Source organism: Euleptes europaea, chromosome 12 (genome assembly GCF_029931775.1).
Source record: "Euleptes europaea isolate rEulEur1 chromosome 12, rEulEur1.hap1, whole genome shotgun sequence".
NCBI classification, from domain to species: Eukaryota; Metazoa; Chordata; class Lepidosauria; order Squamata; family Sphaerodactylidae; genus Euleptes; species Euleptes europaea.
This window is the reverse complement of record NC_079323.1, coordinates 67,762,157-67,788,783: the sequence shown is the minus strand read 5'-3', so window position 1 is coordinate 67,788,783 and position 26,627 is coordinate 67,762,157. Positions and strand designations below refer to the sequence as shown.

Genomic DNA, 26,627 nt, shown 5'->3' with positions numbered 1-26,627 from the left:
AATTAATCATTATTTTCAGTTTAAAAGCCTGTAAACATAACTAGCTCTGCCAAGACATTGAGAAATCGTAAGACACTGCAAAGGTCATCAGTTTAAAGGCCTCATAGAGTTAGGACAGACAGACAGTGCTAACTTGCAGCACAATCTATCATACTGTTACATATTCCCAATATCTCCATGCAAGCTGATCTGGCCACCTGGATTCACACCACAGTAACATCGAGACTAGACTACTGTGATGGTCTGCCCTCTATTGGTCTGCCCTCAAAATCAATTCAGAAACTCAAGTAAGTGCAGAATGCCATGGGCTTAGCTATTATTGGGAGCTAGACAGAACCTGCATACCACTTCCATTCTGTGGATACTCCATTGGCTGCACATTTGTTAGTAGGCTCAATTTAAGGTAATGGCTATTACATACAAAGCCCTTCATGGCCTTTGTCCCTCTTATCTGTGGGACCACCTCTCTCCTTATGCTCCATCATAAAAAATATATATAGTCACAAATGTATTATCTCTGCATTTTAAATTTCCTCCTGTGACAAGATTAAAGCTTTTATGCACTGTATACACATTTTTATTGCTTTAGCATTGCAACCTAATTTTGCTAGCCAGAATCTAACCTTTTGACGTTCTTTGGTATAAGGATCTTCTGGACGATTTACCGGAGGATTTAGTCTGACTCCCATCTTCCTCAAAAAATGTTTGGTGAATTGATCACAATCTATAATTTTATATCTTCTGCCATAGAAGATCACATCTCTGTCAAGGTTGAAATAATCCGCAGTATAGAATTGATCTTCATCAGGAGGTGGAAGTGGAATCCGATGACGCCGAATAAGAGTTCCTATATTAAGTGGTGGGTGGGAAATGCAGTTAAGATCTTAGTTCGAAAGTTTATACTAATGTTATGAGTATGAAAAATACTGTTCTAAGGTACAAAAGTTAAGAATGAAACAGTTAACACTGGTTATAGTCAAGCCAGAAATTTTATTCCCAAAGGGCAATTAGAGCCAATGTTTATAGTCAGCAGACTCAATTACTAATATTTTCACTTTAGGTTGGAGGTAAGGAATTCACCCAAACCAATTGTTTTATTTTTCTTATTTAATGTATTTATTTTCATTTTCACATAGTGTTTGTGTGTGTTGAGGTTCATTCTTAGTAAGCTTTGGTCTATTTGACAAGCCTGTAGCAGTAACAATTTTGCCATGAGAGTGTGGGTGGGAGGCGATAATACACAAAAATGCACTCATGCTAACAAACCCATCACCAAACAGGGTGAAGGATTGTTTTAGTTATGAGAACTATTTGGAGGTGAACTTATTTGAGGGAAGCCTTTTGCTACCCATTGTAAGCAGTTTTATAGTCTTCTTGTACCTATAGTATCCTGGCCTATCCCCCACAAATCAACTTTTCTTGACTTTCTGGTAAGAACAGATAGTTGTTGTTTTCCAGAAAATATGATAATCTTACAAAGCTTGACTTTGACAAAAGTCAAAGAACTACATGATATTCCCTTTAACATTTGGCAAGTTTTTAGATAGGGTATAAGCTCTTGAATAGGCTAAGCTTGCACCAAAGTATAAATGGATCCACTTGGACATTGGCACAGACTGGTATCCTGCTATCAGCATAAAGCATATGGAACAATGCTGGTGAGCATTATTCCACATTATTAACTGTGTCATTCCTACAAAAAACTGCCACTGGGCCCCTCCCAGAATGGCCTAGGGTGACAAACTCAAATAGCAAGAATATTTATCTCCTTCTCCTCAGCTTTTTTCTTATCTTGCAAATCAATATACCTTTTCTTGAAGCGTTAAAATGTGACCCGTAAGCTTGTGTATGGTGTTTGTATGAACTAGCTTTGTGAATGCCATTTCTCTGTAATGTTGCCACTAAGCCAAACAGTGCTATTTCACATGAAAACATGTTGTCATCTTTACTTTAAAACAAATTATTGTAAATACTCATGCATTTGTAGTTGGTATGGAGTTAAAACGGGATGTGTTTATGCTTGCAAAGAATTATATTGGTCCAGAGAGGCAAACATTGGCCCAAGCATCAATTATTTCACTACACTCCAGTGATCTGGAGCCCACAGCTTCAAAGTAGGCAAAAAGCATGAGTTTTAGCCCATAATCTTAAAACCACAGGGATTAAAAAAAACTGATTTTAGGTATGTTTTTAAATGTTTCCTTTCTTTTATCCCTTTTAAATGTATCCTGACAATAAACTGCAGGAAATTGTTGTCTGCAGAACACCTAGGCCAAGGCCAGTAGGGCTACCTCAGTCTACTGAGAAAAAATAGTTCCTAGGCAGTGGAACAAAAATCACTCTCTAAGCACATTTTCCTTTTCACCTAATGGCCTGCATGCTCCATTATCCTCTCCCAACAAAGATAACGTGATCACAAGTATATACACTGCCGATTTTTTTAAGCATTTGGAAACATCAGATGCCTTAAGAGCGTCAGTGATTCACTGGAGCTGGGGGAACTGACTACAGCCATATATGCCTGATTGTGCTTTAATTTTCATCCTTGGGGCAGCCTGCCAGGACACAACTTCTCTCTTCTGTACAACTGGCTGACCTTGGGGAAGCTGGCCAGCTCTTTCTTCAGCTCCTTCTTAACCGCTCTGGATTGTGAGAACTGGACTACCCCAGGAACAACTGCTAACCCCAAGGGATTTCACTACCAGAGAACATCTGTTACTCAGGGTCAGTTAACAGGAGATTATATAAATTTCTTCATGTTGTCCATCCCTGAATGTGGAACATTTTTTAAAAATCACTTGTGTAATGTGTTTAGTTGGTGCAAGAACTATGCTGAACTGCTGAACTCTTGAACTGTGTTGAGCTTGAGGCAACACCCCAGGCTCTGTAGTCTGTTCTTCCTATTGGATGGTGGACTTTGGCTGTCCAATCATGGACTAGGAGGGGTGGCTCCAGGTGGTTGGGAACTGTATATAAGTTGGGGTGTTTTGCAGTTAGCTTAGTTCTCTCTTCCCTGTAAACTGAATAAAGCGGTTGCTGTTGGAATTCTGTCTCCGGCCTCGTGTGTAGCCTATGCATACATAATAACTTGCAAAAGCACTCTGAGTTCAGAAAGATAATTGGAATTTGTATGTATCTTTCAAGGTTGTCTTTCCTTGTTTTATGTATATTTTGATCTGGTATTTAAAATGTTTCATTCCAAACTATGATTTAGTCCTGATCTATTATTATTTTTTATTATTATTATACTTTATTACAGTCAAAGACCAGCATAAAAATAGCATCTCAGAAGAAAATATAATAAATAAAATTAAAATACAGTATATTATAAATAATTAAGTTACATTAAATCATCATTTTAAAATCTAATATTGATCTAAAATCAAAATTAATATCCATCCTTCTGTTGCTTTCACCATAGCCTGTCTATGGTGTTACTATGAAACAGAACTTTGCAGCAAGATTGGTGACTTTCAGGTCTTTATCTGAGAGGAGATATTTAACATAAAATTCCTCTGTGTGACCAGGTAACTTTTTAAATAGTGGTTGGATCAGCTCTCTTCAGACAGTATAAGAGAACGTGACCAGTCCTGATATGTGACCAGTCCTGATATGTGATTTAGACCCAAACAGCCATAAATTCATTGGTTCTTGTAGGTTATCCGGGCTGTGTGACCGTGGTCTTGGTATTTTCTTTCCTGAAGTTTCGCAAGCAGCTGTGGCAGGAATCTTCAGAGGAGTAACACTGAAGGACAGAGCCATAAATTCATTTTGGTTGTATGTTATTTGCCATCAAGTTGCTTCCAACTTATGACAACCCTACGAATTAATGACCTCCTATGAATTAATGACATCCTATCATTAACATTATCATTTTGGTTATACACTGATTTTTCTACTTCAATAGGTTTACTGCTATAGATTTTTACTGTTTATAGATTTTACATTTTGCCTCAAGATGATTCCCTATGACAGCAGATAAGAAAGGGCTACTGCTATCAGTTAGAAGTTGGTGTCCGCCCACCCAATAAATCTATGGCGAAAAACACAAAACATGACAATTTCTTGATATACTTTGCCTAGTTTCACTCAAAGCCTCAATTCAGATAAGATGGTGTTTTCAAGGAAAAGACTAGAATCTCATGTCCTATGAAATCTCATAAATTCAGTGCAGACAGAGCTACCAAGGAACCTATTCCCTCTGGTCCCCCCTCATACCCCATTTGAGCTCTTTTCACTTTCAGGCAAACACACACAAGATGCTAAATTAAAACAGATCCTCAGTGGCAACTTCCTCAACAGGTCTCAAGGTCTGCACCCTTAGTCCTTCCTTTCAGCAGCCTGTATGCAAACCCATTCCTACTAACATTACCTTGTGGGATTCCACTATTCATAACCTGGGGTTCAACCACCTGAACTGTGTCATCTTCCAGGTAGAAATATATTTTACAGTGTCTTATTCTGTACAGCTCTTGATTTTTGTCAGGAACTTCTTCATCAAAATAAGCATCAAAAGACAATACCTGTACAGAAAGCACAAAATCAACACACAGTGTGTTGTAAGTAAAGGATGAAACTTAAGTAAGGCAGTATAAATATACCGGCTAAAATGGAGGAGAGGAGAACACTGTAAGTTGCTTTGGAGCCCCACTGGGGAGAAAAGAGGGGTATAAATGAAATAAATAAACAAAAAAGCATTTGGGTCTGGAGGTATGGATTTCAATGTAGTGCTTTACCTGGCTGAGCTGCCAGGTAAAGCACTAGATTGAAATATAATTGATTTTCTTCCAGATTCTCTCATTAACAGCATTAATACTTAGCACAAATTGCATGAGAATGTGAAAGAAGTCTAAGAATTGCAAAACGTCATGTTCTTATATGAATTCAAAGAACAAAGTCTTGTAGTACCTTAAAGATTAACAAAATTATTGACTGGATCTTGTTTTAATCAGTTCTCTGCAATGTAACACATCTATGTCTTGGACAGCTGGACATTCTGGCTTCCCTTTCTAATAGATTTTCCCCTTCTGCTCTGCTTGTACTCATATGCATGTATATATTTCTGCCCCATGAGTGTAAAACTTCACACAACTGATCAAATACACTATGGCTAATGAAAGTTTCTGCCATCATATCTGTCAGCCTTTATGATGCTACATGATTCTCTGACAACTTTGTCTACTCTGGAATACACTCATTTATTTAACAGATTAAATATACAGACACACAAATACAACACATACACACATACTATAGAAAACAAAGCAATTACCGTATATACTCGCGTATAAGCCAAGTTTTTCAGCCAAAAAAAAGGGCTGAAAAAGCCGAACTCGGCTTATACGCGGGTCAATACGGTAGAGGGGGGAGGGGGAGGGGGGAGGAGGGAGGGGGAACTTACCTCCATCACCGCCGCCGCTGGGCCCAGGCGCCTTCCTCTGGCCGGGAGGGGCCTGCCTGCGCAGGCAGGAGGCCCCCGCCGGCCACGTCGCCGCTGGCCGCGCGCCTGGCCGCCTCCCTCTGGCCGGGAGGGGCCTGCCTGCGCAGGCAGGAGGCCCCCGCCAGCCGCGGTGCCTGGCCGCGCGCGCGGCCCTGGCCACCTCCCTCTGGCCGGGAGGGGCCTTGCGAAGGCCCCCGCCGGCCGTGGCGCCGCCGGCCGCGCGCCTGGCCGCCTCCCTCTGGCCGGGAGGGGCCTTGCGAAGGCCCCCGCCGGCCGCGGCGCCGCCGGCCGCGCGCCTGGCCGCCTCCCTCTGGCCGGGAGGGGCCTGCCTGCGCAGGCAGGAGGCCCCCGCCGGCCGCGCCGCCGCCAACCACACGCCTGGGCGCCTTCCTCCGGCCGGCAGGGGCCTCCTGCCAGCCCAGGAAGGCCGCACCGCCGCCGCCGATTCGCCGCCTCTTCAGGTAAGTAGGGGGTTCAGGGGCTCTTCCCCCTCCCCCCCTTGGATGGCACTGGGGTCAGGGTGGGTTGGGGTGGGTTGGTAGGGCCCGGAGGCCGGCGGGAGGGCGACCTGGGGCAGGGGCCCTGCGCTCTAAAATGGCGGCCGCCATTTTAGAGCGCAGCATTGCCGGTAAAGGGAATTTCTTATTGACCCTCGGCTTATACGCGGGTCAATAAGAAATTCCCTTTTCTGGCCTCAAATTTGGGGGGTCGGCTTATACTCGGGTCAGCTTATACCCGAGTATATACGGTAGTACAAATATACAGTTCATGCAGAAAAGCTACTCAATAATATTAAATCTGTATCAAACTTACATGTCTAAAATTGCTAAAAACATGTTACTATGCAAGTGTATAATGCAATTTATAATGTTTGTGGTGAAAGAGAAGAATGCTATTTAAGCACCACCTGCTGGCTTTATTAATCCAGTCTGAAGGGGCAGCCATGCCTTGCTGTTACTAGTAGGCAAATGCTATTTTGTGCTCATCAAAACAAACAATCCTGTTACCAGGTTTGGGTTTTTAGTGGCAGTGAAGACCTCAAACATGAATCACACTAGACTAGGCTTCTTTAACATCCCTCATAATATCTAACACCCCACCCCATATTTCACTACCGGTGGTATTTTAAAAGAATTTAAAGATTTTCCAAAATGCTTTCCTATTTTATTTACAGAATTGCTGATCCATCCCAAGTAACAATATGTTATTATTATGGTTGTTGTTAGTAGACTTAGGATTTGCAACTAGATGCTTTACAATTAGAACATGGGGGAAACAAAGATTCTAAGAAAAAGAGAACAAAAAGAGGACACTTAAAAAAAGGAAATTGTTTAGCTTATCCTCAGCCACCAAAACCCAGCCTAAGTAAAAACAACAAACAATGCTTGTGAAAGGTTCCATGGGAACAATTGTAGTTACATCGCGTTTTTTTCCCCAAAGTGCTCAAAGTACTTCTTGTACATTAGCGCCTTACTTTGCACAGCAGACCAATATTATTCCAATACGACAGATAAGACTGAGAAACCATTGCTTGCTTAAGGCCACCCAGCGATTTCATGTTTGAAGTACTTGACTGTGTTCAGAACCGTGTGTACTGGACTGCCATGCATTTCTTGGAGGAAAGGGAGGATTTTAAAAAATGTGATAGGTTATGAACCAGCTGGCTCGGCAGATTCTAAGGATAGTGTCCAACACCATACCTTCCAACTTGTGTCTTTAAAATATAGGTCAATGATCAGAAAATGGCCAAAGACCTTTGTAAGAGTTAAAAGACAAATATTAAAACCAGATGGACAGAGAGCCTTAGGAGCTGTGTGGCACGTTATTCTCATAATGGTGCTTAACCCATCCAAGACGGCAGAGATGTGCATCGTTGGTCTCTTCCTGTCTTCTTCCCAACATGAGCTTTTGAAATGTCTACAGAGATATATAACATCAGATGGCATCCTAAAATGCCATTCCTTGGCATGCACATTTAATTTGGCAGTTAATCCCACAGAACATCTTGCTACTTACTTCAGGTAGGAAAAATGCCTGCTGAGAGGATCTCAAAGATCTCTGCTACCAAGATAGAGTGATAGCTTACACATAATTTAAATTTCCAGGGAAGCTACAAACGGGGAAAGAATAGCTCTAAGCCACTGACTTGAAAATGCTGAAATACTAAACCTGAAACAGACAGTATTTTTAGATGCAATATAAAACAACTGTACAGTATCTGTAACACCTAAAAAATACTCATTGCATCTGACTGAGTTTATGGAAGTTAATGCCACAATAACACTGTTATAGTCTTTAAGGTACCAAAAAGACTCTTTGTTGAATTTTCTTCACTGCAAATCTTCACTGCAGCCCTCTAAAATATGTCATTATTATCACTTTTATACTGCAGATAATAGGCTGAAGTCCTACTAATTTATTCATATAGTGAGATTTGAACAGGGACCTGATAGCTCATACTATTGGTCAATATGCTGAATCCACTTTGTATTTCACTGATTTATAGCCAGATCCAAAGGTTAGATGGGTCATGTCTTTAGAAGTCTTCAAATTTCCAGATCCGGGACCCATCTCTTAATGCCCAGGAAGCAGCATGTGCACCACTGAGAATAAATGACATGCAGAGGAGCCATGACTTAGTGGTAAAGCATCTGCTTGGCATGCAGAAGGTACCAGGTTCAATCCCTGCCATCTCCAGTGGAAATTATCAGGTACCAGGTGATATGAAATACCTCTGCCTGAGACTCTGGAGAGCCACTGCCAGTTTGAGTAGATATTACTGACCTTGATGGACCAAGGGTCTAAGGCAGCTTCATGTGTTCATGTGACATTACAATACATCATTTGGTATTTCAGCCATATGACAAGAAATGACATTACCTTGCAGTTGCCAGTGTTGGGGCCTGTGTCAAGGACAGAACTATGGAAAATGTACCAAGAGGTGACAGGAAACACAATATGAGCGCTGGGAGATGTACTGTTATGACAAACAGGTCATCACAACCAACTTCAGAAACTTCCCTCTCAGCAAAACTTCTCCCTTTTTTTCTCTTTCAGCTCACCCAGCACAACCACGTGCACAGAATATTGGAGGCCTCGCTGATGGGGGTGGGCAATGGCCATGCTATGTCAACTGGGGAAAGACAGATGGTAAAAGACAGTTTGGAGGGGGGTCAGTCTCTGAAGTTACCTGTGATAAAAAGGAATCCTATCCACTACTGACAGTGTAATTCTAAGAGAGTTATATCATTCTATGTCCACTGAAGTTAACTGGCATAGAAGGAAGCATCTCTGTTTAGGATTAAACTATGACTGCCTTACCACCCTACTGTTCCTCAGAGTGTGATCAGAGACAGTCATGGAACTCTGTGCTCCTTATGCATTCACGATTATAATTTTTTTCCCCCCAAAAAATCATTTCATATTCCATAATACATAGCCATTGATTAATTATATTGTAACAGTATTTTCTTATCTTATAAAATGTAAATTTCTTTAACTTCCCCTCTCCCCTCCTCTATCTCTTTATTTTCATTGTTGCTCTCTTTGTAATTATTGTCTAATTCTATTATAACAAATCATTCATATCCCCTACAACAAATCAGAATTAGATCAAAATAAATTTCTTAATATCATAGCTAAGTTCATTCAAACAGTAATTTGTCCATGCCTCCCATTCAGTTGCAAATTCATTATCGTCTTTTTGATTTATTGATGCTGTAAGTTTTGCCATTTCAACTAGTTCCATCATTTTTTCTATCCACTCAGATTTATTTGGTATCTCAGCAGTTTTCCATCTCCTAGCATATACCAATCTGGCGGTTGTGGTGGCGTACATCAAGAAAGATCTCTGGGTCACTATGGTATCTAGTATTATACTTAACAGCATCATTTCTGGTGTCTTGGGAATATTTTGTTGTAATATCAACCTTAATTCACTGTAAATCATATCCCAAAAGTTCTTAGCCTTCTCACAAAGCCACCAAATATGATGAAATGAACCCACTTCTTCTTGACATTTCCAACAACTTGGTGTCATATTTCCATACATTTTGGCTAATTTCTTTGGTGTTAAATACCATCTGTAGATCATTTTATATATGTTCTCTCTCAATGATTGTCTTTTGACCAGAGTCTTTCCCATTTATGCAGATGAATATCATGTCCCAGAGTTTGCGCCCAAGTTATCACTGTTGGTTTAACAAGGTCTTGTTCCGTATACAAAGTCAATAACATCTTATACATTTTTATATTAAATGTTCATTATTATCCAACAACATTCACTGAAAAAGTGATTTATTTTTTACAAAACCTAACTTCATATCTTGCGTAAATACAGATTGTAATTGATAATATTGAAGCCAAGTAATATATTCCTTCATTTCTCCATATTCTTTAAGGGCACATTTATTATCCTTCCATACTAATAAATCTTGGTAAATAAGAAATTGGGCTGGTCTCAGTGGTCTCAATGTCAACATCTCTTGCGTGGAGATCCATAGTGGTGTTCTAGGTTCCAAAAGATGTTTATATTTTAGCCAAGTTTTTATTAATGAGGATTTAACCACATGATGCTGAAAGCACTTATGTATTTTTAATTTGTCATACAATAAGTAACCGTGCCGTCCGTATCGATTGTCAAAGCCTTCCAGGTCCAAAAGTCTATTGTTTTTCAATTGTATCCAATCTTTTAGCCACACTAGTACTGATGCTTCCGCATAAAGTTTAAAATTTGGCAAAGCAAATCCTCCTCTTTCTTTATGTTTATAGGCAAATTCTAGGTTTTTTCCCTTGCCATATAAAGTTGAGCAAATCTTTTCTCCAAACCTCAAAGTATTTGGAATGCTCCACTATCGGTAAATTCTGAAGTAGAAAGAGTAACCTTGGTAAAATGTTCATTTGAGTTACTGAAATACGGCCCAGTAATGAAATGTTTTTATTGGACCAAATCATCATATCTCTTTTAACAGAGTCCCAGAGTTTCACATAATTATACTCCAGTAGGTCCTTATTTTTATTTGTAATCCAAATACCTAAATATTTCACCTTATTTGTCTTTTCCCAACCTGTCGTGACCAGAAAGTCTTTTTGTTCTTCTTTAGAAAGGCTTTTAAATAAAACATGTCTTATCTTGATTTATCTTAAAGCCAGAAACTTCGCCATAATGTTTCAATAAGTCCATTAAATGATTAGCGGTTTGATTCGGTTCAGACAGCATGAGCAATAAATCATCTGCAAAGGCTCTCAGTTTAAATTCTTGTTTATTGACTTTTAAACCCTGGATTACTTCTGTTTCACGAATCTTGCAGCATAAGGTTTCCAAGGTCAAAATAAAAAGCAAAGGGGATAACGGACATCCTTGCCTGGTTCCTTTTTGTATTTCACAGTTTTCTGACATTGATTCATTTACTAATATTTTAGCTTTTTGTGTAGTGTATATCGCATCAATTCCTGTCCGGAACCTTGATCCAAAATTCATTGCTTCTAAAACTTTTTTCATAAAACCCCAGGAAACCATATCAAAGGCTTTCTCTGCATCCAGGAAAACAAAAGCTGCCTTATGTTGATTGTTATGCTCATAGTATTCAACCGCATCCAATAATATCCTCAAGTTGTCTTTTATCTGTCGTCCAGGTACAAATCCCACTTGATCTTCATGTATCAAAGATATTATGGATTGTTTCAGACGATTAGACAAAATTGAAGCATAGATTTTATAATCCACATTTAGGAGTGAAACTGGCCTATAATTGGTCACCTTTTCCATGTCTCTTCCAGTCTTATGGATCAATGATATATAAGCATGCGACCAAGTCTCTGGAGCTAGTCCTGTATCCAAAATTGAATTACATACATGTAAAAGAGAATTTTTGACATTTTCCTTAAATATAAGGAATTTTTTCTATAAAATAAAGCTGTAATGCCATCTGAGCCTGGTGTTTTATCTGTTTTTTGTTTCATTATAGCCTCTTCAATTTCTACCATTGTAATTGGTGCATCCAAAAACCTCTGCTGTTCGGAGGAAAGTCTATTTACCTTGACATTTCTTAAAAATTTATCCATTTTTCCCCCAGCGATATTGTTTTTTTTGATATAATTTTGTATAAAACAATTCAAATTCTTTCAATATAGCTGTTGTTGTATAAACCGGTCCCTTTGTAGTTTGTATTTTGCTAATGGAATTGACTTGCCAAAAATTTACCAGGTCGATTTGCATGTTCAAAATATCTCTGTTTTGCAGTTTTCATATTTTTATTCATTTCTTCCATAATCACCAAATTTAACTGATGTTTGGCTACTTTGATTTTTGTCTCAATTTGTCTCCTCTTATCTTCATGAATTTCCAAAATTAATTTCTGTTCTAGATTTTGTAATTTTCAAAGAATGTCATTTGTATGCTACAATTGTTTTTTCTTCCATGCCGTATTCTTCTGAATCATATATCCTCTTAGCACCACCTTAAAAGCATCCCATGCAACATTCAAACTGGTTTCTCCATTCACATTAATCCGAAAATAATCCTCAACAATATCCTGTATTTCATTTTTGTTTTTTCATCTCTCAGTAACCTATCATTAAGTCTCCACCTGAATGCTTGTCTAGTATACCATTCAAAGGATACCGGTATGTCAATTTTCTATGCCGTTGTTTAGTCTGTCTTCCATTAGCTTTAACAATCTCCCTGCCGATCTAATTCAGGATTTTCATAAAGTCTTAAAAGATCATTCTCCCAATCGGGAGGTCAGGAAGCAGTACTAGTTTTAAAAGAAAGTTTGATTGCTTGTATCCCAATGTAAACAAAGAGATTCTTGTTACTCGGATTTCGGAGGGTGAGGCTTTTGTTCCCTTAATTAGTTGCTTAGATGGTGTTGGGTAAGGGAGAGCAAGGCCTGACTCCGAATATAAAAAGTCTGCGGCAATCTAGATCCTTTTGCCATGGCGGGACAGCATCTGAGGCTCCGGGAGTCTTAAAAAAGCACTCTCGGAGGACTCAGGAGTCAACACCGCACTTCGCTAGCTGCAGAAGAATTCCTGATTCCCTCTCCACTTTTTAGGAGGGGGCAGGGGTCCATAAATGCCCCTATCTTAGACATATTTCGGTCCTTCACTGGGAACTCCAGTGAGGCAATTCACCTCGGTCAGCATCCTTACCTGCTCCTTATGCATTCACACAACCAGCCACTTTTTTTCCAAATAGTTGCTGGTGGCACCAACTAGGGTGGTGCAAAAAAAAAAAAAAAAAAAAAAACCGGTGAATTTCGGGTTTGGGTTTATTGGGCCCAATTTTTTTTGGTAAACCCAAAATACACCGAATACCCATACCAGTAAATATAGGTATTTGGCTCATTTCCAGGTTTACAAAAAAAACAGACCCATTGTAGTACATGGGGGGGATTCAAAGCTCATATGGGGGCATTTTTGGAGGTAGCGTTTCCAAATTTTCAGGGTAGCTTGAAGAAACTCTCCTTGCATGAACCTCAAAGTTTTGTGAATATTGGGTCAGGGGGTTCAATTTTATGGGGTCCCAAAGTGGTTGCCCCAGTTCCCCATAGGAAAACATTGCAAAGTTTACACAAGACACCAAATTGCCAAAAAAAACTCTTGCTACATTCAACAATGAAAATGATGATGAAAACAACAAAGCAGTGCCCCCCCAAACAATCAAATCACCCCCTACTTTCAGGTAAGAGCCAACAAGACCTGAAGCAGAGAAAACCCCAAAATGCAAACAATGCAACTTTGAAACAGCAAGCAGCGGAGAAATGGAAGCTGGGCCAAAATAATCAAATTACCCCCTCAAACTAGCAACCCCTCCCCCACCACCACCAACCAATAGGCCAAGGCCTGCTGGCTTCTAGCAAAATTTAGAAAATAAGCTCCAAATACAACTACTTGTTTAAAAGGAAAATAATGCTATCTCAAACCCTTCAATGTCTTCTCCTCCAGGCAGCAGGCAGCAAGGAATCCAACCCAAGTAGCAGCTTGTAATCCAGCAGGTCAGGTTGAAGTTCCAGGATTCAGGATCACAGAGGAAGAATTAGGCAGCAGGAGCTAAAGCCAAGCTATGCCACCAAACTCTCTCAAACTGCCTGGTCTGGGAACCAGACCTGCTTTTATAATCTTTGGCCAAGCACAGAAAAGTGAAAATAATTCCAGCCAAAAAACACCTTTTGTGATTGGTGAAAGAACACTGTTCATGAGTTCCTATTGGCCACTGAGAATTCCTGGCCCTCCTCCCTCCTCTTCTCTAGGTTGTCCTCTGTTGCAGTCCAGGTAGATTGCACCATCTGGCTTTGCAGCAATGCAAAATACATTCCTGCCATTGGCCACGTGGGAAGCTCCAGTGAGCTTTCCTATTGGCCACTCCAACATGTCTGCTCCCTCCCTCCTGCTGCCCTGGAAACCAGCCAGGGGGCAGGAATATGAAGAAAGGAGATAGTTCTCCTTTAAACACAACAAGGGCCACAAAATAAAGACTCTGCAGAAGGCAAATAGCTGAAACCTGAAAAGCCTATTCAGCTTTTTCGGGAACCTATTCAGCTTTTTCGGGAATAGCCTATTCAGCTTCGGGCGAGTTCCCATGTTTTGGTATTCAGTCAACTTGAAACCCGAATATTGCCAAAACGGCTATTTTCAGGTTTATTTTCAGTTCAGGTATATCGATATGCACAACCCTAGTGTGCCCATCTTAGCTGTTCAAACTCGCGCTCAAGCACACCTAACTCAGGCAACCCCGCCCAATGGGGGGGGGAACCGCTTCAGTTCCTCCGCCGCCATCCGGAGGGACAGGCAACCTTCCTTCAGCTCAGCCCCCGACAGGGAGCACTCCCGTCGTTCCAGAAGAGTTGCCCAATTCCTTTCGTGATGCTCTAACCTAGCACCAACAGTATGTGCTACACAGGCAAACTAAAAACAAAGCCAGCAAATCTCCAAACAGTTAGGAAAGCAAAACTCACCTTCCATCCCAAATACTTTGGAGAGGACTGAATAATCCAACCAAATATTTGAACACATTGATCTCAACATACCTGCTTATCAAATGCTACCCATGAAGGAGCATCACTTCCAACACCTCTAGGGAAAACACTATACTTAGGTTTCAGTTTTTGTCCAAGCAAAGGTTCGCCTCCTATTCCAGGTTTGTCTTCTCCCACCAACATAGAAACTTTATTGCAGTAACTCCAGTGTTGGGATTTATGGAACTTTTCTTTCCCTAGCTGCAGTGGAGAGAAAACAATTACTGTTATAGAAAGAAAAAAATCAGAGCGTTTATAGAAATGGCAACTACAAGAATAGAAAACTTCCAAAATCTATTAAACAATGTTGAACATGCTAAGTTAAACATACAAAGTTAAACTGTTTTCAAAAGGACAAAAAACTCAGTTTTAGGCACTACCTGTGCCAGATATTTAGCCATTTGTCTAACTCTGCTGCAATCATATCCCTTCAGTGGATGATTAGTTATTCTGAGCACAGTCTACAAAACACATTTCTGAACTAATTTCCTTGGTGTTCAAATGGAACTCTACAGAAATGAATGGGATTGCACCCTTTTGCAAAAAGAGCGGAAACAAATACATATGCTGAGTACTGTAGCAGATATGGGCCTGAAAAAGCAGGTATCTATGATGAGACAGCAAGATAGATTTCCCCTGAATATGGAAGATCCACTTAAGTACTCTGATTTAATAGTGTGTGATAACCTCTTTTCCTTTCTGTACAATTATTATAATGTATTAAGACAGCAGGGGGAGAAGTCTGCCTGGATACAAGCTAGCTAGCTACCAGGTGAAATGTCAGGGAAAGTCATGGTGAACGCTGTATGATATCGAAAACCGGGAAAAAGCTGTTGGAGCTCTTAGGCTCCAGACAATGTTAAACAAACAGATAACCACAGAATATTGACGTGGCCCCGTCAGAGCACGGTTTTGGATAAATGTCTTCTCCCCGGTATAATCGGGGCTCAGTTATTTCGCTTGTTAAAGCAACTGGGTGTCCAGCTGGAATGAAAACTGTTTTTCTTGATAACGGTTTTTTGGGTCTCTTTTCCTCCCCCTTGAACTGGGTTTTCCGCAACAATGAGGTTAAGTGAAATTAGAATTGGGGAATATCAGCAGACATTCCCAGTGCCAGTTACATTTTTTTAAAACATAGTCTCCCATTTAAAATGCTTACAATGATAAAGACTGCATTACGTTAAGAATATAGTCACAATGGCAAAAGTAGAGGCAACTTAATTATACTAGTAAAGAGGGGATTTGTGCTAAAGATGCCTGAATGGACTCAAAGGAAAAGGTACAGTTTCTTCACCACCTACTTCCTAGCAAATTCTTCACTTTGTTCTGATACTTTAGTGAAACTGGCAAATTGCTCATACAGATTTTGCCCTGTTTGCTGAGCAACACCTCCCTATTTCTGTGTCTTTAAAAGAGAAATAGTGAAGCTATCCCCATCCTCAGCAGTAAAACAATCATCCTGACCCTTATATGTGTATTGGATATTGTGCTTTTGCCTTGAATCAGGACATGCAGGACTGCTCCAAGTGGTACCCAACAGGCAAGATGTGCTCACCTCATCCTCTGGATACCCCTTATTAAAATTCATAGAAAGAAGAGGCATAGAACACAGAAGCACCTAACTGGATAGCAATGAACTTACCCATGAACTGAAAGGGGCATTAGTAGGTTACACTAACTGGTCAGTGAGTAGTGAAAAAGTGGCTAAGCAAAAAAAAAAGTTATCTTTTGAGATAAACTTGACATAAGACGACACACGAAAAATGGGAGCAACTAACAGTATCAACAAAATTACAAAAGAGAACAAACTTGGGGTGGGGAGGCTTCAAATGCTCACTGGTTTCAGTGCAACAACCCACAAAGATCTCATTATTAAATGTGTGTCTTTTCTTCACACTCAGTGAAGATAAATTTGTCATTGAATGTTCAATCTGGCTTCAGGCCTGGTTTTGGGATGGAGGTGGCGTTGGTAGCTCTAGTAGAAAATTTCTTTGTACAACTGAATAAGGGGATGGCCTCAATATGAATTCTTGATCAGTCTCCCACATTAAAATCAGCTGATCATTCATTTCTGCTGAGATGTTTGGAACATGAGATAGGAACTGGAGAGATGGCCCTCCAGTGGTTTGAGTCTTGTCTTTCCATAGAAAATGGTTGAAGGAAGCAAGAAATCAGCAGTGTAGGAAAGGGTGGGGAATGCTACAGGATTTAAGATTTGGTATTCTCCCCTATGCTTTACAATATCCATTCGAGGTCCCTCAGAGTGATAATCTAAAGCACTGGCGTCAGATGTTACCAGTATGATGATCATGATGCATCTCATTGAATAAGCTTCCAGATGTTACTATCTCTGTCCTGGGCTAGTGCCTGACCTCTGTGGTCAGGCTGAGAGAAAATTGAGCCCTGACAAGATAACGGTGATGCTCATCAGTAGGACATCTATTCTTGAGGGGGTAATGCAGCCTACTATGGTTGGGTTTCAGCTCCCTTTAACTGAGTGTTAGGAGATCAAAGGTCCTGATTAGGAAATAGGTTCCTATGGGGGCTAAGAATGCATTTTTCAAGCAGCAACTAGCCTGAATGTTTTCACCATATTTCCCTACTTAGAGACTGCTGAGCTGTCTGTGCAGGTTTACACTACTGTAACCATGAGGTTTGATTATGTAATGCATTCTATATGGAACTGCCTTTGAAGACTGCTCAGGAATGCAATTGGTAAAGAATAAAGCAACCAATTTACTATTGGCTGCTGGCAACTATTCAAGTGGGCATGCAGGACATTTCTGAACATCTGTACTATTACTTTATTATGCATTCATATTTTGTCCATTGTTGGTTTTATTTGCAGTTGTAATGGTTTGCAATTTGATATTGAGTGTTTTAACTATTACCTGCCTTGGGCCCCAATTGTTGTTTGTATTTTAAATAAATAAGTAAATAAATCTAGGCACAACTGTTTGATTACATTCAGATTATAAACCATGGTTTGCTTAAACTCTGGTTTAATGTCATGTCTGAATGCAGGCTGCCCAAGGGGTCCCCAACCTTGTTGAGCAAAAAAAACAAAACCCACTGGATAACACTGGTGGGAAAAGCTCATTAGGTTTGACCTAGTTCTCATGCCTAGATGTGAGGTGAGGGAGGAAATTCATTGATTAGTTTTTCCCACCTGTGTTATCCAAAGGGTATTTTTGATAAGCTCCTGGGGGGAGGCATTTTTGCAGGTAGAGGTCCCAGATTTCCAGGGTAGCTTGAAGGGACTCTCCTTGCAAAAAAACCCACGTTTGGTGAAGATTGGGTGAGGGGTTCCAATTTTATAGGGTCTGGAAGAGGTCGCCCCCCCTTTTCTCCATAGAACACCAACGCAAAGTGGTTTTCAATGGAGGAAGGGGGGCAACCTCTTCCAGACCCTATAACCCCATATTGCCCGACACAGCCCAAAAGGTATTATGCGGCTCTGGGTAAGAAGGTGAACGACCTGGGGGCACAGATTGTTTTTTCATCAGTTCTTCCTGTCAAAGGTCATGGCTTGGGAAGGGAAAGAATACCACTACAAATTAATGACTGGATGCGTAGATGGTGTTGTCAAGAAAGGTTTGGATTTGTGTTTTGTTTTGTTTTTTATAATTTTTTTATTATTTTTATAATAAAACATAAACACAAAAGAGAATAAAAAAAAGAAAAAAAAAAAAGAAAAGAAAATAATACATTTTAAAAAAAACAGAAAAATACATGTTCAGGTTTGGATTTTTGGACCATGGCTTACACTATAAAGATGAAGCTCTTTTATCAGGAGATGGTTTGCACCACACGAGGGTAGGAAAAATGTGTTTGGTGACAACCTTGCAAACCTGATCAGGAGGGCTTTAAATTAAATCCTATGGGGGAGCAAAACAAGAACTTAAAGCCTAGCATGATGACAATAACGAGATGAGAACAATAAAGATTTGCAGGGACTGGCACGTATGCAAGAACACATAAACTTGCGGGTAAGTACAGAAATGAAAACCTCGGGGCACATAAACCATGGATTCCGATGTCTGTACACTAATGTGCAGAATATGGGAAACAAGCAGGAAGAACGCAAACCCCTAATACAGGAAGGGGATTTTGACCTAATAGGCATTACTGAAACTTGGTGGGATTGGGATGATTCCCAACTCATGGTTGGGATATTAAGATTGAGGGGTACAATTTGTTGAAAAGGGGTAGACAGATAAGGAAAGGGGGAGGAATAGCATTATGTATCAAAGATGTGTATACTTGTGAAGTAATACATGAATATGAGCATGGAAGTTCAGTCGAGAGTCTATGGGTAAAAATAAAAGGAGTAAGAAATAATAGTAATATTATAGTGGGGGTCTGCTATCGACCACCAAACCAGGCAGAGGACTTGGATGAGACACTCCTTGACCAGATTACAAAATTCTCAAAGAGACAGGACATGGTGGTCAAGGGAGATTTTAATTACCCAGATATCTGTTGGAAGTCCAACTCTGCTAAAAATGCAAGATCCAATAAATTCCTGACTTGTCTTGCTGACAACTTCCTATTCCAGAAAGTGGACAGGGAAACAAGGGGATCTGCTATCTTAGACTTGATTCTCACCAACAGGGAAGAACTGGTTGATGAGGTTAAAGTAGAAGGCACCCTGGGTAGTAGTGACCATGTAATCTTGGAATTTACAATCTTGGGGAAAGGAAAAACTATTCATCGTCAGACATATAGGTTGGACAAATAACTAGTGCTTCTAGGGAGACTGTTAAAAAAGCTAAAACTCAGTATGAGCTTAGGCTAGCGAGAGATGCTAAACACAACAAAAAAGGGTTCTTTTTCTATGTACAGAGTAAGAATAAGAACAAAGACATGATAAGCCAATTGCGGGGACTGGAAAGTGAAATTGTAACAGGACATGAAGAGAGGGCAGAACTCCTCAATTCCTACTTTTTCTCAGTCTTTTCTTGCGAGGGAAATGGTGCTCAACATGGCATAAACAGAACACATGATGAGGGAAGGGAGTTGTAGCCTCAGATTGGCATTGGGGTAGTGCACAAATACCTAGTTTCTTTAAATAAAACAAAGTCCTCAGGGCCAGATGAATTGCATCCAAGGGTACTCAAAGAATTTGCAGATGTAATTTCTGAGCCTCTGTCCATTATTTTTGAGAATTCTTGGAGAACAGGTGAGGTGCCAGAAGACTGGAGGCAGCCAAATGTTGTCCCCATCTTCAAGAAAGGGAAAAAGGAGGATCCGGGTAACTACCGACCCATCCACTTGCCGTCTACACTGGGAAAAGTTTTCAAACAAATCATCAGTCAGTCCTTGAGCATTTAGAAAGGATAGATCTGATTACTAAGAGCCAGCACGGGTTTCTCAAGAAGAAGTCATGTCAGACTAACCTTATCTCCTTTTTTGAGAAAGTTACTACCTTGCTGGATAAGGGGGAATACTGTAGACATGGTTTATCTTGATTTCAGTAAGGCTTTTGATAAGGTTTCATATAATATTCTTGTTGACAAATTGGGAAAATGTGGTTTAGATCCTATTACTGTTAGGAGGATCTGTAACTGGTTGACAGATCACGCCCAAAGAGTGCTTGTTAATGGTTCCCCATCCACTTGGTGTGACTAATGGAGTGCCTCAGGGATCTGTCCTGGCGCCTATGTTGTTCAACATCATTATGTATTTGGATGAAGGAATAGAGGGGATACTTATTAAATTTGCAGATGATACTAAATTGGGAGGGGTAGCAAATACGGTAGAAGACAAAGCCAAGATGCAGGATGATCTTGACAGGCTGCAGAAATGGGCTAGAACTAATAAAGTGCACTTCAACAAAGATAAATGTAAAGTTCTGCATTTAGGTAGGAAAAATCAAATGCATAATTATAGGATGGGGGAGACTTGTCTCAGCGGTAGTGTGTGCGAAAAGGATCTTGAGGTCTTAGTAGACCAAACACTGAACATGAGTCAGCAGTGTGATGTGGTAACTAAAAAGGCAAATGCGATCTTGGGCTGTATCAACAGAAGTATAGTGTTCAGATCACGCAAAGTAATGGTATGGCTTTGCTCTGGTTAGACCTCACCTAGAGTATTGTGTTCAGTTTTGGGCACCACAATTGCCGAAAGATGTAGACAAGCTGGAATGTGTCCAGAGGAGGACAACAAAGATGGTGAGGGGTCTGGAGACCAAGTCCTATGAGGAAAGATTAGCCTGCAGAGAAGCCTGAGAGGTGATATGATAACCATCTTCAAGTATGATAACCATCTTTGAAGGGCTGTCATATAGAGGATGGTGCCAAGTTGTTTTCTGTTGCCCCAGAAGGTCGGGCCAGAGCCAAAGGGTTGAAATTAAATCAAAAGAGTTTCCGTCAAGACATTAGGAAGAATTTTCTAACAGAGCGGTTCCTCAGCGGAACAGGCTTTCTCGGGAGGTGGTAAGCTGTCCTTTCCTGGATGTTTTTAAGCAGAGGCTAGATGGCCATCTGTCAGCAATGCTGATTGTATGACCTCAGGCAGATCACGAGAGGGAGGGCATCTTCTGGGCATCGAGTAGGGGTCACTGGGGGTGGGGTGGGGAGGTTGTTGTGAATTTCCTGCATTGTGCTGCATTGGACTAGATGACCCTGTGGTCCCTTCCAACTCTATGAGTCTATGATATGAGTTTTCCCAGTAAAATTATGGCCAAAAGTAATGTCTAGATATTTAAAGTGGGTTACTTGCTGTATTTCCCTTCCACTGATATGTCAGGGCTTACATTTCAGTTTCCTACTTTTTGAAAGTACCAGAACTTTCAACTTTTTGTAATTAACTGTCAACCCCTCTGAATTATAGTAATTAGTAAACAATTTTAGTGCCTTCCAGAGACCCACTTCAGTTCTTGACAGTAACAAAATGACAGCTAGCCATCTAAATCACAAAAAGTTTTTGTCAAAGTTGGTGCCTTGGAACCAAATCAAATGTAGCTCTTAAGTCCATAAATGCTGCACAAAGGCCTGAGAAGGAAGAATATTTTTCAGCTAAATGATGTCGTGTAAGATAATGGTCGAGGGCAGAAGCACCCCTCTTAAAACCTGCCTTTTCAGGACATAGAACAGATTCTGTTTCAACCCATTCTGTAAGCCTGGAGTACAGAAACGCTGCATATACCTTTCCAACTGATGATAAACTAATAGGATAGTAGTTTGTAGGATCAGATTTTTAAAAAAAGTAGTTTGTAGGATCAGATTTAGGTCCCCTTTTATATATGGGCACCATTACCACATGTTTCCAGGAAGGAGGTATAATTCCTGAATTGCTGATTTCGGTAAAAACCGGGGCCAGCAGCTTACTCCACCAGTAAGGGTTAGCTTTCAGAAGATCAACTGGTATACAGTCAGGACCTGGAGCCTTTCCTGGCCACTTTTATTTTATTAAAAGAGCCACTGCCTCAGGTGATACCAGGTGCTAGGTCTCAGTGACAGGCAAGTCTAGAGCCGTACTCCCAATATGTAATACAGAAGGCTCATTAAACACAGAGAAAAAAATAGTGTTCCCAAACTTCAGCATGGTCCAAGATGGTATACTAGTTGTCTTACAAAGGCTGTTATTAATTATATTCCAAAATGCACGTGTCCCTTTATTAGTTATGGCACAGATAAGAGTTTCCCACCCATTGCAGAGAGTCTAAAAGAGTGTTTTAATGAAATCAAATCTTATAGGTGAGCAGGTGAGCATTTGAAGAAGCAATGCTTTTCTCTGATCTTCCTAATATGTTCTCTGCACTATCAAACCATGAGTTCCTTCTTACGTAGTTAGGAACTGCAACTGTCCGGGTGCATACTGCCTTGAAAAGCTGCAAAATCCTTGATAATATTTCTGTTGATTTGGAGGCCTCCATACAGGTGAACAATTCAGCCATAAGACCCTTACAGTTTACTATATTATTCTCCTCTGATTGACTATTACAAAATGGCCCCAGGTTAAATGCACTGTATGGAAAAATACTCTAAAACCACTCTCCTTCATTAAGGCATCATGCTATTGAAATAATGTATTCAAAGGACTGTGATTCTTGGGTGTGTGAATTGGTAACTGTTTTAAAGCAGAACTCTGCTATCCATACCTATTACCATAGTTCTGCATGAAAGAACTAATAATGTACACAGCAAATACAACATTATTCAAAGAAGGCATAGAAGTCAATGAGAACAGAAGGATTGTTTAGGAGTGCGCTATTAAAAGTCTTCTTTAATCAATCAACAAGTGAGGTGCAGATGCTGCCACCAACATTTAAGGGTAGTGCCAGATGATAGCATTAACAGCAGAAGAGTAGAATGGACAGGGTTGCTGCCAATTGTGGTTTGGGAAATTCCTGCAGATTTAGGGACAGTGCCTGGGAAGGGACCTCTCCTAGACTCCATGGTACACTAAAGAGTCAACCCTCTGAAACTTCCATTTTCTGCATGAGAGCTGATCTTTGTTGTCTGGAGACCAGTTATAATTCCAGGAGAACTCCAGCCTCCCCCACCCCTTAAAGAAGGCAAGTCTATCTAGGGTTGCAAACCTCCAAGTGGGGTCTGGAGGTCTTCCAGAAGTACAACTAATCTCTAGACTTCAGAGATCATTTCCCCTAGAGAAAATGGCTCCTTGATGGAGGGCCAATCCTGTGTCTCCAGGAACTTCCCAACCTAGAGTTGGCAATCCTTACAATGGAGGAAGGAGGGCAACATTGGGTAGCACCTCACCTATTACTTGATTCTGGGTGTGATTGGTGGAACTGTCACAGAATGCCCAAGCTGCTTCTCGGGTTTCATTTGGGCATGCTCATCTTGCACTAAGCTGTAGCATCCATTACCAAAATGATTAAGCATGCAGATCATGTTTACAAAATGATGTGTTGTTTTCCTAAGAAATGACATTTCTTAGATTTCTTCCTGTTAATACATTTGGAATATGAGTGATCAGCATAAGGACTTGCATGGTTGACGTCTGGTGATGCAGGCCTATCATTGCCAATGAGCAGGTTACCTGAGCAGCAGCACATTCCCTGGAGAAAGAAGATATCTGCAAACAAAATTCTATCCCATTTTGCTCTACTTGAGGCTGTACAGAGTGTATTTCTTGACAATGAAACAAGCAGTCTTCTCATTACAGCAGTATTGTTTTTCTGTACATTGGAAGAGGCATCTGAAAGTGTTCAAAACCTGTGCTTTGCAAACCAAGAGCAGTTTTTATCCAGTAGGGAATACTGATAAATGGCTGTCCGACAAACAACTCATCAGTACAATGAATGCTTTGTTGAGTTACTCCAGTCTAAAACCACTGGGATTAATTGGCTTAGAATTGAGTAACTGCACGGGGCTACTGGTAAATACCTAACAGTTCATTTCAGGATATCTTGCATTCAGCTTGACAAACAAGCTACTATAATAACTGAGACAAACCGTTAAAGTTTGGAAAAGGGACATTTTTTTCTTTTTAAAGCTTCTTCCTATAAAAGAGTGACAGAAGATATCCAACACTCAAAACTGAAGAATGTGTGCAAAACAGAAGAGCTGTTTTATATAGCTCGTAGTTTAAACCCAGCCCTAACTGACTGGAATAATTTTACAATCGTGGAAAACCTTCTTGAATCATGAGTGGAGCCACTACATCATAATTACCTTTTGGATTGATAGGCATGCATATCATTTTGTTTCCAGGGGACATTCTGAAATGTTTCAATACAGTATGTACAGAAGATAATTTGGAGGGAGACAGTGGGTGGTTAAGTTATACTTGGGACAAATTAAAGGGGAAAGAGAGAATATTTAATAGATTGCTTATAAAGTATACTCAAAAGAAATATACAAAGAGCATAGGCAACTATGTTGATCCACTAGGAAAAAATCAGAAACAGCAGCACTGTAAAATACCTTCCTATTATGACCAACCAAATTGCCACAAAGTAGTGAACAAGCTTCTGAGTTCTCTGGGATGCTTTATTAGGCTGAACTTTAAGTACAAAAAACAGATAGAGGACAAGGAGAGGGAGAAAGATGTTTCAGTGCCCGATGGAGTTTGTAGCCTTCTTGAAACAGAGTACAGAAGGTTTTGCAGGTGTAATATACATTAAGAAATAGGTATGAGATTGAGTGGCAGTGCAAGGAAGACCTCTGCCTGTGACAGTGGAGCAAACCATGAAATGTGTTTAGACAGCACTGGACCAAATGAACTGCACATCTAACTCAATAGATCTAATTCGATGTAAGGCATTTCTTTATGTCAGAAGTGAAGTCCTATGCAATGAGATATAGAAAGATCGTTCCAGTTGAGTAGCCTGTGTTAGGTGGTGTAACAGCAGCCATAACTCATTTGGGCCCGCCTTGGCCCTGGCTCTTTCTGGGTACTTTTCCATCTTTGCCAAACTTTATTTGCTTTCAGTAAAAACACTTTTGCAGTACAAATGAATGTTTCTTTTGTGCCCTTAATGACTCACAAAAATTGACACTGGAATAAATGGTGTTAGAAGCCACCGGCCACCTGCTTTAGATAAGAAAAGGATGTCCCATGGGAGGGGCTGGATGCTGAAGGTGAATTCAGAGCAGAAGGGTCATGTGGGAGACTTGCTATTTACACAGACCAAATAATGCACTTTCAATGCACTTTGAAGGTGGATTTTACTGAGTGACCTGGCAAAACCCACTTGCAAACGAGCGTTAAGGTGCAGGGAAAGTGGGCTGGGAGTGCCTTGTTTGGGCTTTTGTAAACCGCACCCCAAAAGGCCCAGGGCTGACTACCTGGCTGCCCCCTCAGCCCATGGGAGCGGGACTCGCAGGCCTCCCCAAACCACCTTTTGGGGCGGCAGCTCAAGGAGCGGAGACGGCGGCGCCGCCGGCCAGGCCGCGGAGAGGCGGGCGAGGCGTGGGGCCGAGGGGTCAGCGCCCCGGGCGAAGGGGAGGGGCGAGGGCTGCCGGCGACGGGCTTCGTATTGGCTGCCGCCCTGGGCTAGGGGTCGGCTTCCAGGCGAGGGGGCCCTCCCCCCTCCCCCCTCCCCCCCCGCGCCCCCCCGCGCCCGGGCCAGGCGACAGCAGGGCGAGGCGCGTCCTGTGCCCATCTGGGGCGGCGGGGGGGGGGCAGAAGCTCGGGGAGACGCCGCCTCCCACCCCCCACCCCCCACCCCGGGCAGCGGCTGAAACCAAAGCGCGGCCACTTACGTTCCTGTTGAAGGAGTTCCCGGGCAAGAGCGGCAGCGCCATGGTCGTGGCCGGTGCCGCCCAGCGCGGGGCTGATGTTGCTGCCCGAACCCGCCCGCCCAGGTAGGCTGCAGGAAGCGCGGCCGCGCTGTTTGGAGTCCCGTCGCCTAGAGACACCCCCCCCCGCTTGACGTCATAGAGAGCGGCTGACGGCGAACGTCGCCTTCCCTCTGCCCCCGCGTTTTGCTGCCCCCTGCTGGCGCGCCGCGCTGAGGCCGCCTCTGGCCCCGCCCACGTTCCTGCGGCGTTCGCCTCCGGCTGGCCGCGGGTCCGCGCGAGGGCGCCCGCGCCTTTCCCGCGCCTTTCTTGGCCGTCGCCCCTGCGATCTCTGCAGCGCTAATGGCCCCTTCTGAAGCTTGGCCTCTCAGCGTTCTCACACAGTCCGTTGGCGTTCTTAAGCCCCCTCCTACTTAACGCAACTTTGAACTACCGTTGATGAACAGGTTGAAAAGCCCCGGTCCCAACCCCGATCCCTGAGGGACCCCACTGCTCACTTCCCTCCAGTGGCAGAACTGACCATGGATTCCTGCTCTCTGCTCCCTATTTTTCAGCCAGCTCTCAATCCATAAGAGGACTTGTCCTCTTATCCCGTGACTATGAAGTCTGCTTAGCAGTCTTTGGTGGGGGACTTTGTCAAAAGCCTTTTGGAAATCCAAACACACAATGTCCACAGGCTCATTGCTGTCCACATGCTTACTGACGCTTTCAAAAAACTCTAAAAGGTTAGTGAGACAGGACCTACCTTTACAGAAGCCATGTTGGGTTTTGCTGGCATGAAACCCACCTGTGGTTTGTACAAACTATATTTTGCCCAGCTTGTAAGAGGGAAAGAACCTGAAAATATTAAGCAAGGGAGATGGAAACCAATGGAAGATTCACAGTGAATGTTACGTCAAAACAGACCTAATAAAGAAGCAAAACAGTACAACAATCAACATAGGGGAGAATAAGAGA

At 41.7% G+C, this 26,627-nt stretch overlaps 1 protein-coding gene across 1 annotated transcript in view; it reads right to left on the bottom strand.

The window, feature by feature from the left end:
• Positions 1 to 25,677, bottom strand: part of EFHC2 (EF-hand domain containing 2) — a 127,997-nt gene extending 102,320 nt beyond the window's left edge. Inside the window, exons 1-4 of the mRNA XM_056858428.1 lie at positions 25,635 to 25,677; positions 14,470 to 14,658; positions 4,373 to 4,523; positions 624 to 847 (exon numbers count right to left, since the gene is read on the bottom strand). Of these exons, the coding sequence (XP_056714406.1) occupies positions 624 to 847; positions 4,373 to 4,523; positions 14,470 to 14,658; positions 25,635 to 25,676 (606 nt within the window). The 5' untranslated portion in view covers position 25,677. The remainder of the gene's footprint in view (positions 1 to 623; positions 848 to 4,372; positions 4,524 to 14,469; positions 14,659 to 25,634) is intronic.
• Between the last annotated feature and the right edge of the window lie 950 nt (positions 25,678 to 26,627).